Source organism: Eptesicus fuscus, chromosome 5 (assembly GCF_027574615.1).
Source record: "Eptesicus fuscus isolate TK198812 chromosome 5, DD_ASM_mEF_20220401, whole genome shotgun sequence".
In the NCBI taxonomy this organism is placed as follows: Eukaryota; Metazoa; Chordata; class Mammalia; order Chiroptera; family Vespertilionidae; genus Eptesicus; species Eptesicus fuscus.
Window position 1 is genome coordinate 75,901,794 of NC_072477.1, and position 11,894 is coordinate 75,913,687.

General features: G+C 42.7%; 1 gene segment (V, D, J or C); it reads left to right on the top strand.

Annotated features, from left to right (window-relative positions):
• The first annotated feature begins 7,731 nt into the window (after nucleotides 1-7,731).
• On the top strand, nucleotides 7,732-8,480 carry LOC103302770 (T cell receptor alpha variable 4-like). The segment is given in 2 exon segments: nucleotides 7,732-7,771; nucleotides 8,185-8,480. Coding segments are annotated over 2 exon segments (336 nt in total).
• The last annotated feature ends 3,414 nt before the right edge of the window (nucleotides 8,481-11,894 follow it).

Below are 11,894 nucleotides of genomic sequence, written 5' to 3' on the forward strand. Positions count from 1 at the left end.
CTAGACCACTGGGTCTTATCATTGAGTAACTAGTGTGTAGCTCAGTTCTTGATCCTGTGGTAGTGTTGTCAGTGGGAGCAAGTTCTTTTGTAGTGTCAAGAGAAAAGAATTTCAGACAGCACACATGTGGAGAAGTTTAAACGTGATGGTAAGATTTTATTGGGGGTTAAGGGAATTAATACACCCTTGAGGATGAAGAGGGTGGGCAGGCTCTATCAGCAATTGCCAAGAGGCTCCTATTAATTCTCTATATATCATCTTGGTTCAATGTAAAGAACAGGTATCATTCAAATTATTCAACAACTTTCTGATTCTTCCTGGGCCCGAGTCAGGCACTTCTCCTCAACCAATCCCTTTTCTGGACCTACTTGGGTTCCTCTATTCAATTTGGTTACCTTTTCAGTTCTTCCCAGGCGAGGCTCTGCCCCTATATGTCATCACCCTGGCTCTTACTGCGCATGTCCAAAAGTTCTGTTACATCATCTGGTGTCTACTGGGCAAGAGCCCAGCAGAGAAATGTCCCCTTCTCCTCCCCCTGAGAATTTGGTACCAAGCTGGCAGCACCCCTGGGATTTTCCTCTCCACTCTGAGGATTAAGTGTCCTCGTTGGCAGTCTCTGGAGTGTCTGAATGAGTCTGTTTATGCTATAGCTTCCCAGCAAACTCGATAGAATGCTCTCCTGATATTTGCTTTAGCTCCCTAGTTTATTAAGCTTATTTTTAAAACACACACACATGTTTTTATTGATTCCAGAGAGAGGAAGGGAGGAGAGACAGAAACATCAATGATGGGAGAGAATCATTGATCAGCTGCCTGCTGCACGCCTCCTACTGGGGATCAAGTTCGAAACCTTGGCATGTGCCCTGACTGGAAATCAAACTATGACCTCCTGGTTCATGGGTCAATGCTCAACCACCGAGCCACACTGGCTGGGCTAAGCTTATTTTTTTATTCCATTTTCCTTCCTTATATTAATAACTAGCTACCTATACTAACATATCTACTTTTGGCTTCTTATTACAGAAAAACTAAAAAACCCCACTCATCTGAATCTGATAATAAAAATGTTCTGTTTTGTCAGCAGCTTCCCTCTGGTGGGGGTCTTAGATCCTGAACAACAACTCAAGACATGAATTAAGATACTGTTCATAGCTGTTAAGAAAGAACTACCAGTCCCATGACCCTGTATCATATCTCAGATTAGTGTTTAAACTATCATTAATTATTGCTTAATTGGTTCTTTTGTTGTGTTTCTGTGCATCCCTAACTTTTAATTAATACCTTCAGAGCTTGTTGCCTGCCTTCAGAACTCCAGTCACGCTTCTCTTGTTGAGGAGCTGAAATGGGGGAGCTTGCAGAGGAGTGCCTGCTGGGTTTTAACTCAAGAAGGGATTCCACAAATATTGTTTGATTGAGTAAATTAATGCTTATCCAGAGCTTAAAATAATTTTATTCTTTAATCCAGGAAATCCCCTCTATAGAAGCTAGTTAAAAGAAGTAATTAGATACTGTATTAACTATGTATGGTGCTAGTTGGGTATTAGAAATATTGGGGAGGACACTTTGTATATGATTGTCTAACCCCGTGGTCGGCAAACTGTGGCTCACGAGCCACATGCGGCTCTTTGGCCTCTTGAGTGTGCCTCTTCCACAAAATACCACGGCCCGGGCGAGTCTATTTTGAAGAAGTGGCGTTAGAAGAAGTTTAAGTTTAAAAAATTTGGTTCTCAAAAGAAATTTCAATCGTCGTACTGTTGATATTTGGCTCTGTTGACTAATGAGTTTGCCGACCACTGGTCTAACCACTATGTTGTACACCTGAAACTAATACAAAATAATATTGAATGTAAAGTGTAATCTATCTATATATATAAAAAAGGCTAAGTGACTGTCTGACCATTCGACCGGCCGCTGGTAGGTATGACACACACTGACCACTAGGGGGCAGACTCTCAATGCAGAAGCTGCCCAGTGACAGCAACTTTGCAGAGTGCCCTGTTGCACCCTGGGATTCCTCGGGGGATGTCAGAGAGCCGGTTTCGACCCGATCCTCCCAGGCCAGGCCAAGAGACCCCACCTGCTAGGGACTCCGCTTACTCGGGAGATGCCCTTTGAGCTATGGCACTGCCCCAGGTGTGGTTGGCCAGGGAGGGACCGTGGGAAGTTGGCTCCGGGGTGTGTCTCACCCAGTCCTGCCCCGCCGGCCACCTTCTAATGAATTTCCTTTCAATGTGCATGAATGCATGCACTGGGCCACTATTTAAAAATAAAATTAAGCCTTAGCCATTTGGCTCAGTGGATAGTGTCGGCCTGCAGACTGAAGGGTCCCGGGTTTGATTCTAGTCAAGGGCACATGCCTGGGTTGCAGGCTCAATCCCCAGTAGGGGGCATGCAGGAGGCAGCCGGTCCATGATTCTCTTTCATCATTGATGTTTCTCTCTCTGTCTCCCTCTCCCTTCTTCTCTGAAATAAATAAAAAGTATATATTTAAAAAAATGTTCAAGAGCAAGTGAGTCCTCACCTTCTAGTTTCTGGGAGTAACAAAAGCAAAAAAAAAAAAAAAAAGAAAAAAATTAAAAAATTAAGAAAGAAAGAAATAATTGGAAGTTTAGATAAAGATTTATGTACAAAGGTGTTTATCATAGTTTTTTTTTTCTAAAACCCAAACATTTAATACTAGAAAAATTGATTAATAAATTATAGTGCATCTCTATCATGGAAAAATCTGAGGCTATTATAATTGAAATTTTATGTATATTTATTGACAGGCAAAAATAGTTGGGAAATAACATATATTGAAAACCTCAGAAGTACCCAAATATGTGCAATATGTGTGTGTGTGTGTGTGTGTGCGTGTTGTGGTGGTTCAGAATGAGACACCCAAGATGTGCTTCAGTAGTATATAGATTACTTTAGCTAAAGGCAATTCTACTTACTCGAAGGCTGTTCTTATTATCCTGCCATGACCTTTTGAAGCCCACAATGTGTATTACCTTATCCCTAGCTCAGGATGTCATATTTATTTATTTATTTATTTATTACCATAAAAGCAATAGTAATTTATTGTCAAATATTTGAAAATACAAGGGACATCCAGTCTTGGCATAAATAAGTCATAATTTCTTGACTGAATGTGTTTATAATTTTAAAAAATGAGAGCAATATTGATAGTGTATCTAAGTACCTCTGTTTTTTGTATGTTTTACTATTTAAAATTTCATTTGTGAAATAACTTACGTAAATTTTCTTTTTTATTAAATTTATTGGGGTGACATTGGTTAATAGGATCATAACGATTTCAGGTGTACATTTCTATGATATATGATCTGTCTATTACATTGTGTGCCCACCACCCAAAGTCATATCATCTTCCATCACCATATACAGTATTTGGTCTCTTTACCAGATACTATCTCCCCACAGCCCCTTTTCTGGTAACCACCACACTCTGTATCTATGAGTTTCAGGTTTTTTTTTTTGTTAATCCTCACCTAAGGATATTTATTCTTTTTTTTAGCCCTCATCCAAGGATATTTTTTCCATTGATCTTCAGAGAGAGAGAGTGGAAGGAATCGGAGGAGGGGAGAGTTAGATGGAAGGGAAGAGAGAGAGAGAGAGAGGAGAGAGAGAGAGAGAGAGAGAGCGAGAGAGAGACATTGATGTGAGAAAGACACATCTACTCATTGCCTGCCTCTCGAGCCTCTGCCGGGACGGGGAGCGAACTTGCAACCGAAGTATGTGCCCTTGACCGAGAATCAAACCTGAGACCCTTCAGTCCACGGGTTGACCCTCTAACCCCTGGGAAAAACCAGCATATGTCCTGACTGGGGATCCAATCTTGACATCCTAGTTCATAGGTCAATGTTCAACTAATGAGCCATGACAGCCAGGTGCTAATTCATTCTTAATCTCTTTTATTGAGTTCTTCATCTCCAGAATTTCTGTTTGGTTCTTTTTTCTAAAGTTTCAGTCTCTTGGGTAAAGTTCTCATTTTGTTAGTTGTTTTGTTTGTTTTTGTTAATCCTCACCCTGAGGATATTTTCCCATTTATTTATTTTTAGAGAGTGGAAGGGACGGAGGAGGGAGAGAGAGAAAGAGAGTGGGAGAGAGAAAACTCAATGTGAGAGATACACATGGTTGCCTCCCCTACGTGCCCCCACCGGCTGGGGTTTAGCCTGCAACCCAGATATATATTCTTGACCAGGAATTGAACCCGTGACCCTTTGGTGCATGGCACGATGCTCCAACCACTGAGCTACATTGGCCAGGGCTTGTTCGTTGATTTGTTTTCTGGGCACAATAAATTGCCTGTCTGTATTTCTTGCATCTTGTTGAATATTTTCAGAACTGCAATCTTGAATTTTTTTGTCATTTATATCACATAGTCCATGTCTTTAAGTTTGTTTTCTGGATATTTTTTTTTTTTCTTTCTGATCTGCCTTGCTACCGTGGTGATTCATGGTCCTTGATGGATTCCTTCTCTACCTAGGCATCTAGACAAAAACATTAAGTTCCATTGTTGGCCCGAAAAGAAAAGGTATGAGAGGCACTTCTCTAGCAGATTAACACAAAGACGTCTTTCTCTTATTTTCCAGTAGATGGAGCTGAACCACCAGTGTTTTAGCTCTGTGAAATTCCATTACTGTCTACCTCCCCACCTTCCCCCGCCCCTCAGGCAGGCATAGCCAGCCTTGTAGGTGCAATGCATGGGGGTGGGGCTGGCTGGGGAAACCTGCCAGCTCCTTTTGTTTAGCTCCACAGGCTCCCACCTGTGCCCCAATCCTGGGACTGATCTCAGAGTGCACCCTTTGCCCAGGGAATAAAGCGATTCTGTAGTACCAGTTCCTGGGTTTGCAGATAATGTGCTCTGAAACCGGATACCAAGGGTGAAGCGAGGTGAACTCTGGGCGGCTAAGGGATAGCAGGTCTCCGTGGCGTCGTTTCTCTGCCTGTCATGCCACCGACAACTGCAGCTGCACCCTTGTGCTGTGTCCTTCCTTCCCAAGTCTCTGGGCTCAGCTGCACTCATACCGTGCACTGCTGCAGGAATGCCCACTGAATCTCTTTGCTCCTCCGGGCTGGGCTGAAGGGAGCACCAGCCACGCTGGATTCCTCCTGAGGGCTGTGAGGGAAGCATCTGTTCCAGGCCTCTCTCCTGGGCTTGTAGATGGCCATCTACCCTCTATGGGTCCAAACATTGTTTCCTTTATCCATGTCTGATTCTGTGTTCAAATATCTCTTTTTTATAAGGACAGCAGTCTTATTGGATTATGGTCTGTCCAAATAACCTCATTTTAACTTGATTACTTCTGTATAGATCTTTTTCTAAGTAAGGACTTATTCTGAGGTACCATGGATTAAGACTCGAACATATTTTTTTTTCCTTTTCTGGTCGGGGGAAGGGACAAAATTCAACCCAAGTTGCACACAAGAATCATTAATGATTACTTTCATTCCAAAGGCTGGGGCATAGAAAAACCTCTAGCATTTCTTTCTCTAGTTACTTGCTACCCAGTAATATTTTCCTAAGTAGATAATAGATGACAACACAGAAAATTTAAGTTCCATTTGTTGGCCTGCAAAGGTAAGATCATTTGATCTTGTGATTAATATAGCTTGCTATGTTAAACACATGTTAAACAGAGGTTGCATTTGTGTAGAACACTATAGTTTAGAAAGAACTTTCTTATGCTCATTTAATTGATCCCGATACTTTTTCTTTTAAAAAATATTTTTGTATTGATTTTAGAGAGGAAGAAAAAGGGACAGACAGACACATCAATGCTGAGAAAGAATTATGAATCTCCTGCCTCCTGAATGCCCCACATTGGGGACTGAGCCCATAAACCCAGGATGTGCCCTGACCTGGAATTGAACTGTGACTTTCTGTTTCATAGGTTGATACTCAATCACTGAACCACACGGCCAGGCCCTATAATATTTCTTATAGAGATAAAGAAACTGCTTCTCAGAGGATAAGTGATTGGCACAAAATTGCACAACTAGCAAGTCCAGAGGATTGCTTACAATCCAATTAGTCTAACTCCTCATTAAATGTTCATTCCATTGCAAAAAATAGATTCCATGGTCCACCTGATCAAGCCAAGCTACTGGCCACTGCATTTAACAAAGGAATAGGATGTTCCATAAGTTGCACGGGTCTGAGATGTACTGACTTTTGTGAAAAATTCCTCCTATGTAAGTATATTTGCTGCACGGGATCACTGTTGCAATGAACAGATTTTAGAGGGGAAGCCTTTGATGTTTTATTTCCGTACAAGGTGTCCTAGCTTCTTTAGCTCCCTCATAAATACTTCTTTTCCCCTTCCCTTCTATACTGAGGGTAAGCAGGTTACTTATCCCATGCCCTGTGATATCTACGCTTAAACTCTTGCTAGAATTTATCAGCCCTGGCAGATCTTTTGCACGGGAAAATGGAAAAATTCTCACTCAGAATACATTGAGATACCTCCCAAATATTTCCCAGAGAGTTTTCTTTCCCATATTATATGAGCAAAGAACTCAACATACTACTGTCTTTTCCATATTAATGTATCTAATATGTTTTGATTACTGTAATTGGCTGTTTCAATTAACATTATGATTCTTCTTGAATGGCTGTTTTTTAATTTTTGTGTTACTGTTATTAAGTTTATATTGTTTCTTTCTTAAAAGAAGAGTGAATTAGATGTAATATATGTTGTATACAATTATATATATAAATTATATATTATATTACAAATTACATATATGAATTATATATATAATATAATAATAATAATACTACATACATATATATGCCATACAATGCTTTCTATTGGTCATGGTACTTTGCATGTCACTTAGATGGGAAGGAAGGAGATGAGAAGGAACTATAATTTACAGTTGGCTATATGCAATAGGCTGACTCTGAAGAAGGTATTATTTCCCCTATTTTACAGATGAAGAAACTGAGGTTTGGAAGTTGAGTTGCCCAAGGTCACAAGGTAGCAGACCTGGGACTTGGATTTAGGTCTGTCTGTCTGGTGACTAATTCCACATTATATGTCCTACCCTAGCTGGTCAGAAGGGACTAGTAAAAGGTCTGCTTCCTTGTTTAACATTTGTTAAGTGAGATCTGAGAAGAAGATGTTGTGGACTTAGTTTGTAAGAAGACACCAGGGTGCCGGACACAAAAGGTCCAGTTCAAACTGCATTTGTTCTTTTGTTGACTAAGATTAAGATTAAAAAAAAAAATTCGGAATAAGATTAAGATCCACTGTTTCATCTGATTGCATTGAGATCCAGGGGAGATTTCTGGGCATAAAGACCCAGGTCAGAGGGTTATTCTCAGAGCTCCATGGGTGTCAAACTGACTACAATTGATGGTTGCCCTCTAGGACTATGGACAGGTGATAGGGAATAAGGAGTCTGATGGAATCTACTTCCTGATGTATTTGCTTCATTCAGACCAAATCTGTAAGTGGTTAGATCTTAGTAAAGATCTAAAAGGAAATCCAGCCTGTTATGTTGTTGTTTTGTAAGTTTTTACCCCCTCTTCTTCCTGAGTGCGCAGCTGAATCTTGAGGGGAAGCCCCTTCTGAGGAGCTGTCGCCCTGCTATTGGCTTGCTCCTGGGGACAGCTCGGGTGAGAGTAGCTTGTGTGGGCTCCGGCTGTTGCTGCTGTGCCTGTTCCCTGGCTCAGACTCAGCAACAGCACCTAGACCCTGGGTCCTGGTTTACATTTAGAATATGAGGCAGGTGACAAGAGTGACCGTGCTCTTGATCTTGGGTGAGTTATTTTGGGATTAAGCATTGGGATCTGGGTTTGGACAGGAATCTACCACATTGCCTGCTACCATTGCTCTTTATCCAGGATGTTGAGGGGTGGCTTCGGGGTCCTATCTTTCTCAGCATTTATTTGAGGTGTGTCTTAGGGCAATAAGATGTTCTGTTACTAAACCCCAGGTCCATCCATGAGGCAGAGAAATTAGACCTTCCGCCTCTGAACAGTTTTCCTGAGATTCCCTCAGAATAAAAAAAATAAAATAAAAACTGTTCTGGAACACAGTGAGAAGTAAATGGTAGTGAAGTAGAGGTGGAGGTAGATTGACTGTGAGAGAGAATCTGGAGGGTGCATAGTTGGGCCTTCAACTTCAACTTGGTTTCAGGGTAAGAGCTAGTATTGTATTTTTACTCTCACAGGAACTTTGAGCCTTGCTAAGACCACCCAGCCCATCTTCATGCTCTCAGATGAAGGACAAGAAGTGAACATACCCTGTAACCACACCAACATTGCTACAAATGAGTATATCTTCTGGTACCAACAGTTCCACAACCAGGGGCCACAATTTGTTATTCAAGGATATAAGACAGACACGGCAAATGAAGTGGCATCTCTGTTTATCGCTGCCGACAGGAAGTCTAGCGTGCTGAGGCTGCCCTGGGCTTCCCTGAAAGACACTGCTGTGTACTACTGCATTGTGAGTGGTGCACAGTGAGGCAGACAGGGCTGCACCTGTGCAGTATTCCCCCGTGGGGTGGGAGTGTAGCCCAGAAGGAAGCCCAAGAGTAGTGCTTGTTAAAATGATTACTGTATTTCATTATTTTCCAAAGGTATTAGCAAATCCATGTATTATTTTGCTACTAAAATTTTGTTGATCTTATTTTTTTAAATAGGTATTCCATTTACATGGTCTGAAATTCAAAAAGTACAAATGGAATACAATGCAGTGTCTTCATCCCATCATTCCACCGTCCCATCAGCTCATCCCCGAGGTGCTCAATTATACAAAACAAGGCAATCTGTGGTAGTTACACTATTGTTGCTTAGCTCGCTGGTGCTCCTCAGTTCATGTGTACACATACACACTACACACCTTTACATACACTCTGTACACAGTCAATGCAGACAACTTGCTTCTCAGCTTTTAAAAAATTTAGCCTCAGTGTCAGATTATTATTTACTGTCACGCAAAGTTTCAACATTTCTTTGGCCTCTTAGCATCCATGAGATGATTTCCAAGTCTCTTCTGAGTTTGCACCTCTCTGTTGCCCCCCTTTCTGTTTTCTTTTGTCCCATTCCCCTGCTGTGGATGCATGGCAAGGAGATGGGAGATGACAGTGGAGAGGAGGGTGGGGAGAAGTTTTGTTTGTGTTTGGTGTGATAGACTATTTCGGGGGATATCTGTATCAGACACAGAGATTCTAGGTCATTATCACATTTCAAAGTTGAGTCCTTTGGGTGGGGGAAGGGAGACAGTAATAATGGCTAAGTTTCTGGGAATTTTGCTTGTGTTTCTGTGGCTTTATCAGGATGGTGAGGGATTATTGTTATTATTAATGTTTTTAAATTGATTTTAGAGAGAAAGGAATGGAGAAGGAGAGACAGAAACATCGATCTGCTGCCTCATGCGTGGCCCCGACTGGGGATCGAGCCCACAACCCGGGCCTGTGCCCTGACCGGGAATGGAACCGCGACCTCTTGCATAGGATGACGCTCAAACCACTGAACACACCGGCCGGGCTATCATTATTATTATTATTTTTATGGGAGGGGATTGTCTCTAATTTTGGGAGAAGGGAAAGCAATATTTGATGATATTTCCTATTTGATGATATATGTTCTCTTTCTGTCCTCCATATGAGTCAGTGAGGCAAAAGGAAAAGACCATGGGATGGAAGAGTGTTTCCATCTAGCTCATCTTAAAGTCTGGCAGGGGCGGTTTTCCAATATTATGGAAAACTAAATAATGATAGAGCTTTAGTGCATATTCTGCTCCCCCTTAATCCCTTATGTTTATGGTGAAAGGTAATATTTTTCTAAACTCAGATGTATCAGGGCCCAGGGTAAGCTGCCTCAAGATATCCCACAATAACATGTTGATTATTTGGAATTTAAAGTCACTTGAGAAACAGCAGGCCCTTGAGGAGCTCTCTGACTCTTTTCTGTTCCTTTAAAAGCAAGAAATAAATCTCCATGACAGGTGTCCTCCCCACTCCTGAGGGCTGAGAGACAAACTTCTCACAAGGGTAATAAAATCCAGAGTTGAAAGTGAATATAAACAAAACTTGTAATGAATATCTTTTTTTAAAAAAATATCTTATTGATTTTTTACAGAGAGGAAGGGAGAGAGATAGAGAGTTAGAAACATCGATCAGCTGCCTCCTGCACGCCCCCTACTGGGGATGTGCCCACAACCAAGGTATGCGCCCTTGATCGGAATCGAACCTGGGACCTTTCAGTCCACAGGCTGACGCTCTATCCACTGAGCCAAACCAGTTTCGGTGTGTAATGAATATCTTTACCAATTTACTACCCAAGCCCAAACTTTTAGATTCCTCACTAATGAATATCCAAATCTGCTTAGATTCCTAATGAGTACTATCTTTATCCTGTCAATTTTTCAACAAATTTATTATTTCTTTGTCTAAAAAGTATAAAAAGGTACCTAGTTTGATCACTTCTTTGAGCTTCATTTTATGATCTAAGTATCATATTATGATTCTCCCATATATGCATATTAAGTCCCTCCCCCTCCTGTCAATCTAATTTTGTGTCAATTTTATTATTTTACAACTAGTTCAGCCATAAGAACTAAAGAAGGGTAGAGTGGGAGACTTCTCTTCAGCTCCCCAATAGATATTATCCTTTAAACTAGAGGCCTGGTGCACAAAAATTTGTGCACTTGGGGGGGGGGGGGTCCCTCAGCCCGGCCTGTGCCCTCTCGCAGTCCGGGACCCCTTGGGGGATGTCCACCTGTTGGCCGAGGCCCACTCCTCTGGGGATCGGGCCTAAGCTGGCAGTCAGACATCCCTCTGGCAGCCTGGGAGCCCTTGGGGAATGTCCGACTGTGGCTTAAGCATGCTCCCTGCTGTAGTGGGACATCCTTAGCGCTGCTGAGGAGGCAGGAGAAGCTCCTGTCACTGCCGCTGGGCTTGCAGCAGTCAGCCTGGCTTGTGGCTAAGTGGAGCTCCCCCTGTGGGAGCATAGTGACTGGTGTCCAGTGCGTGTTATAGTGACCAGTCATTCCTGGTCGTTCTGCAGTTAGGGTCAATTTGCATATTACCCTTTTCTTATATAGGACTAGAGGCCCAGGTGCATGAAATTTGTGCATGGGGAGGGGATGTCCCTCAGCCTGGCCTGCATCCTTTTCAATCTGGGACCCCTCAGTCCTAAACCAGCATTCAGACATCCCTCTTGCAATCCAGGACCACTGGCTCCTAACAGCTCACCTGCCTGCCTGCCTGATTGCCCCTAACCCCTCTGCCTGCCTACCTGATGCCCCTAACTGCTCCCCTGCCTCCCTGATCACCCCTAACCACTCTATCTGACTGCCTGATTGCCTGATCGCCCCTAACACCTCTGCCTGCCTGTCTGATTGCCCCTAACCTCTCTGCCTGCCTGCCTGATGGCTCCTAACCACTCTGCCTGCCTGCCTGATGGTTCCTAACTGCTTGATGGGGGGCGGGGCCAGCCCTGGGAAGGGCCGTCTGCCTACCTGATCACCCCTAACCACTCTGCCTGTCTACCTGATCACCCCTAACCGCTGATCTGCCTACCTGATCGCCCCTAACCACCTCTGCCTCGCCCCTGCAACCGTGGCTTTGTCCGGAAGGACATCCAGGTGGTCATCTAGAAGACGTTTGGTCTAATTAGCATATTACCCTTTTATTAGTATAGATCGTTTTTATTATTTTATTTTTAATAAACATGTTTTTATTGATTTTTAGAGAGGGAGGAAGGGAGAGGGATACAGAGATGGAAACATCAATAGAGAGAAACATCAATCGGTTGCCTCCTGCATGTCCCCTACTAGGCATCGAGCCTGCAACTCGGGCATGTGCCCTGATCAGGAATTGAACTGATCGATGCTCAACCACTGAGCCACACCAGGCAGGCTAAATAGATAGTT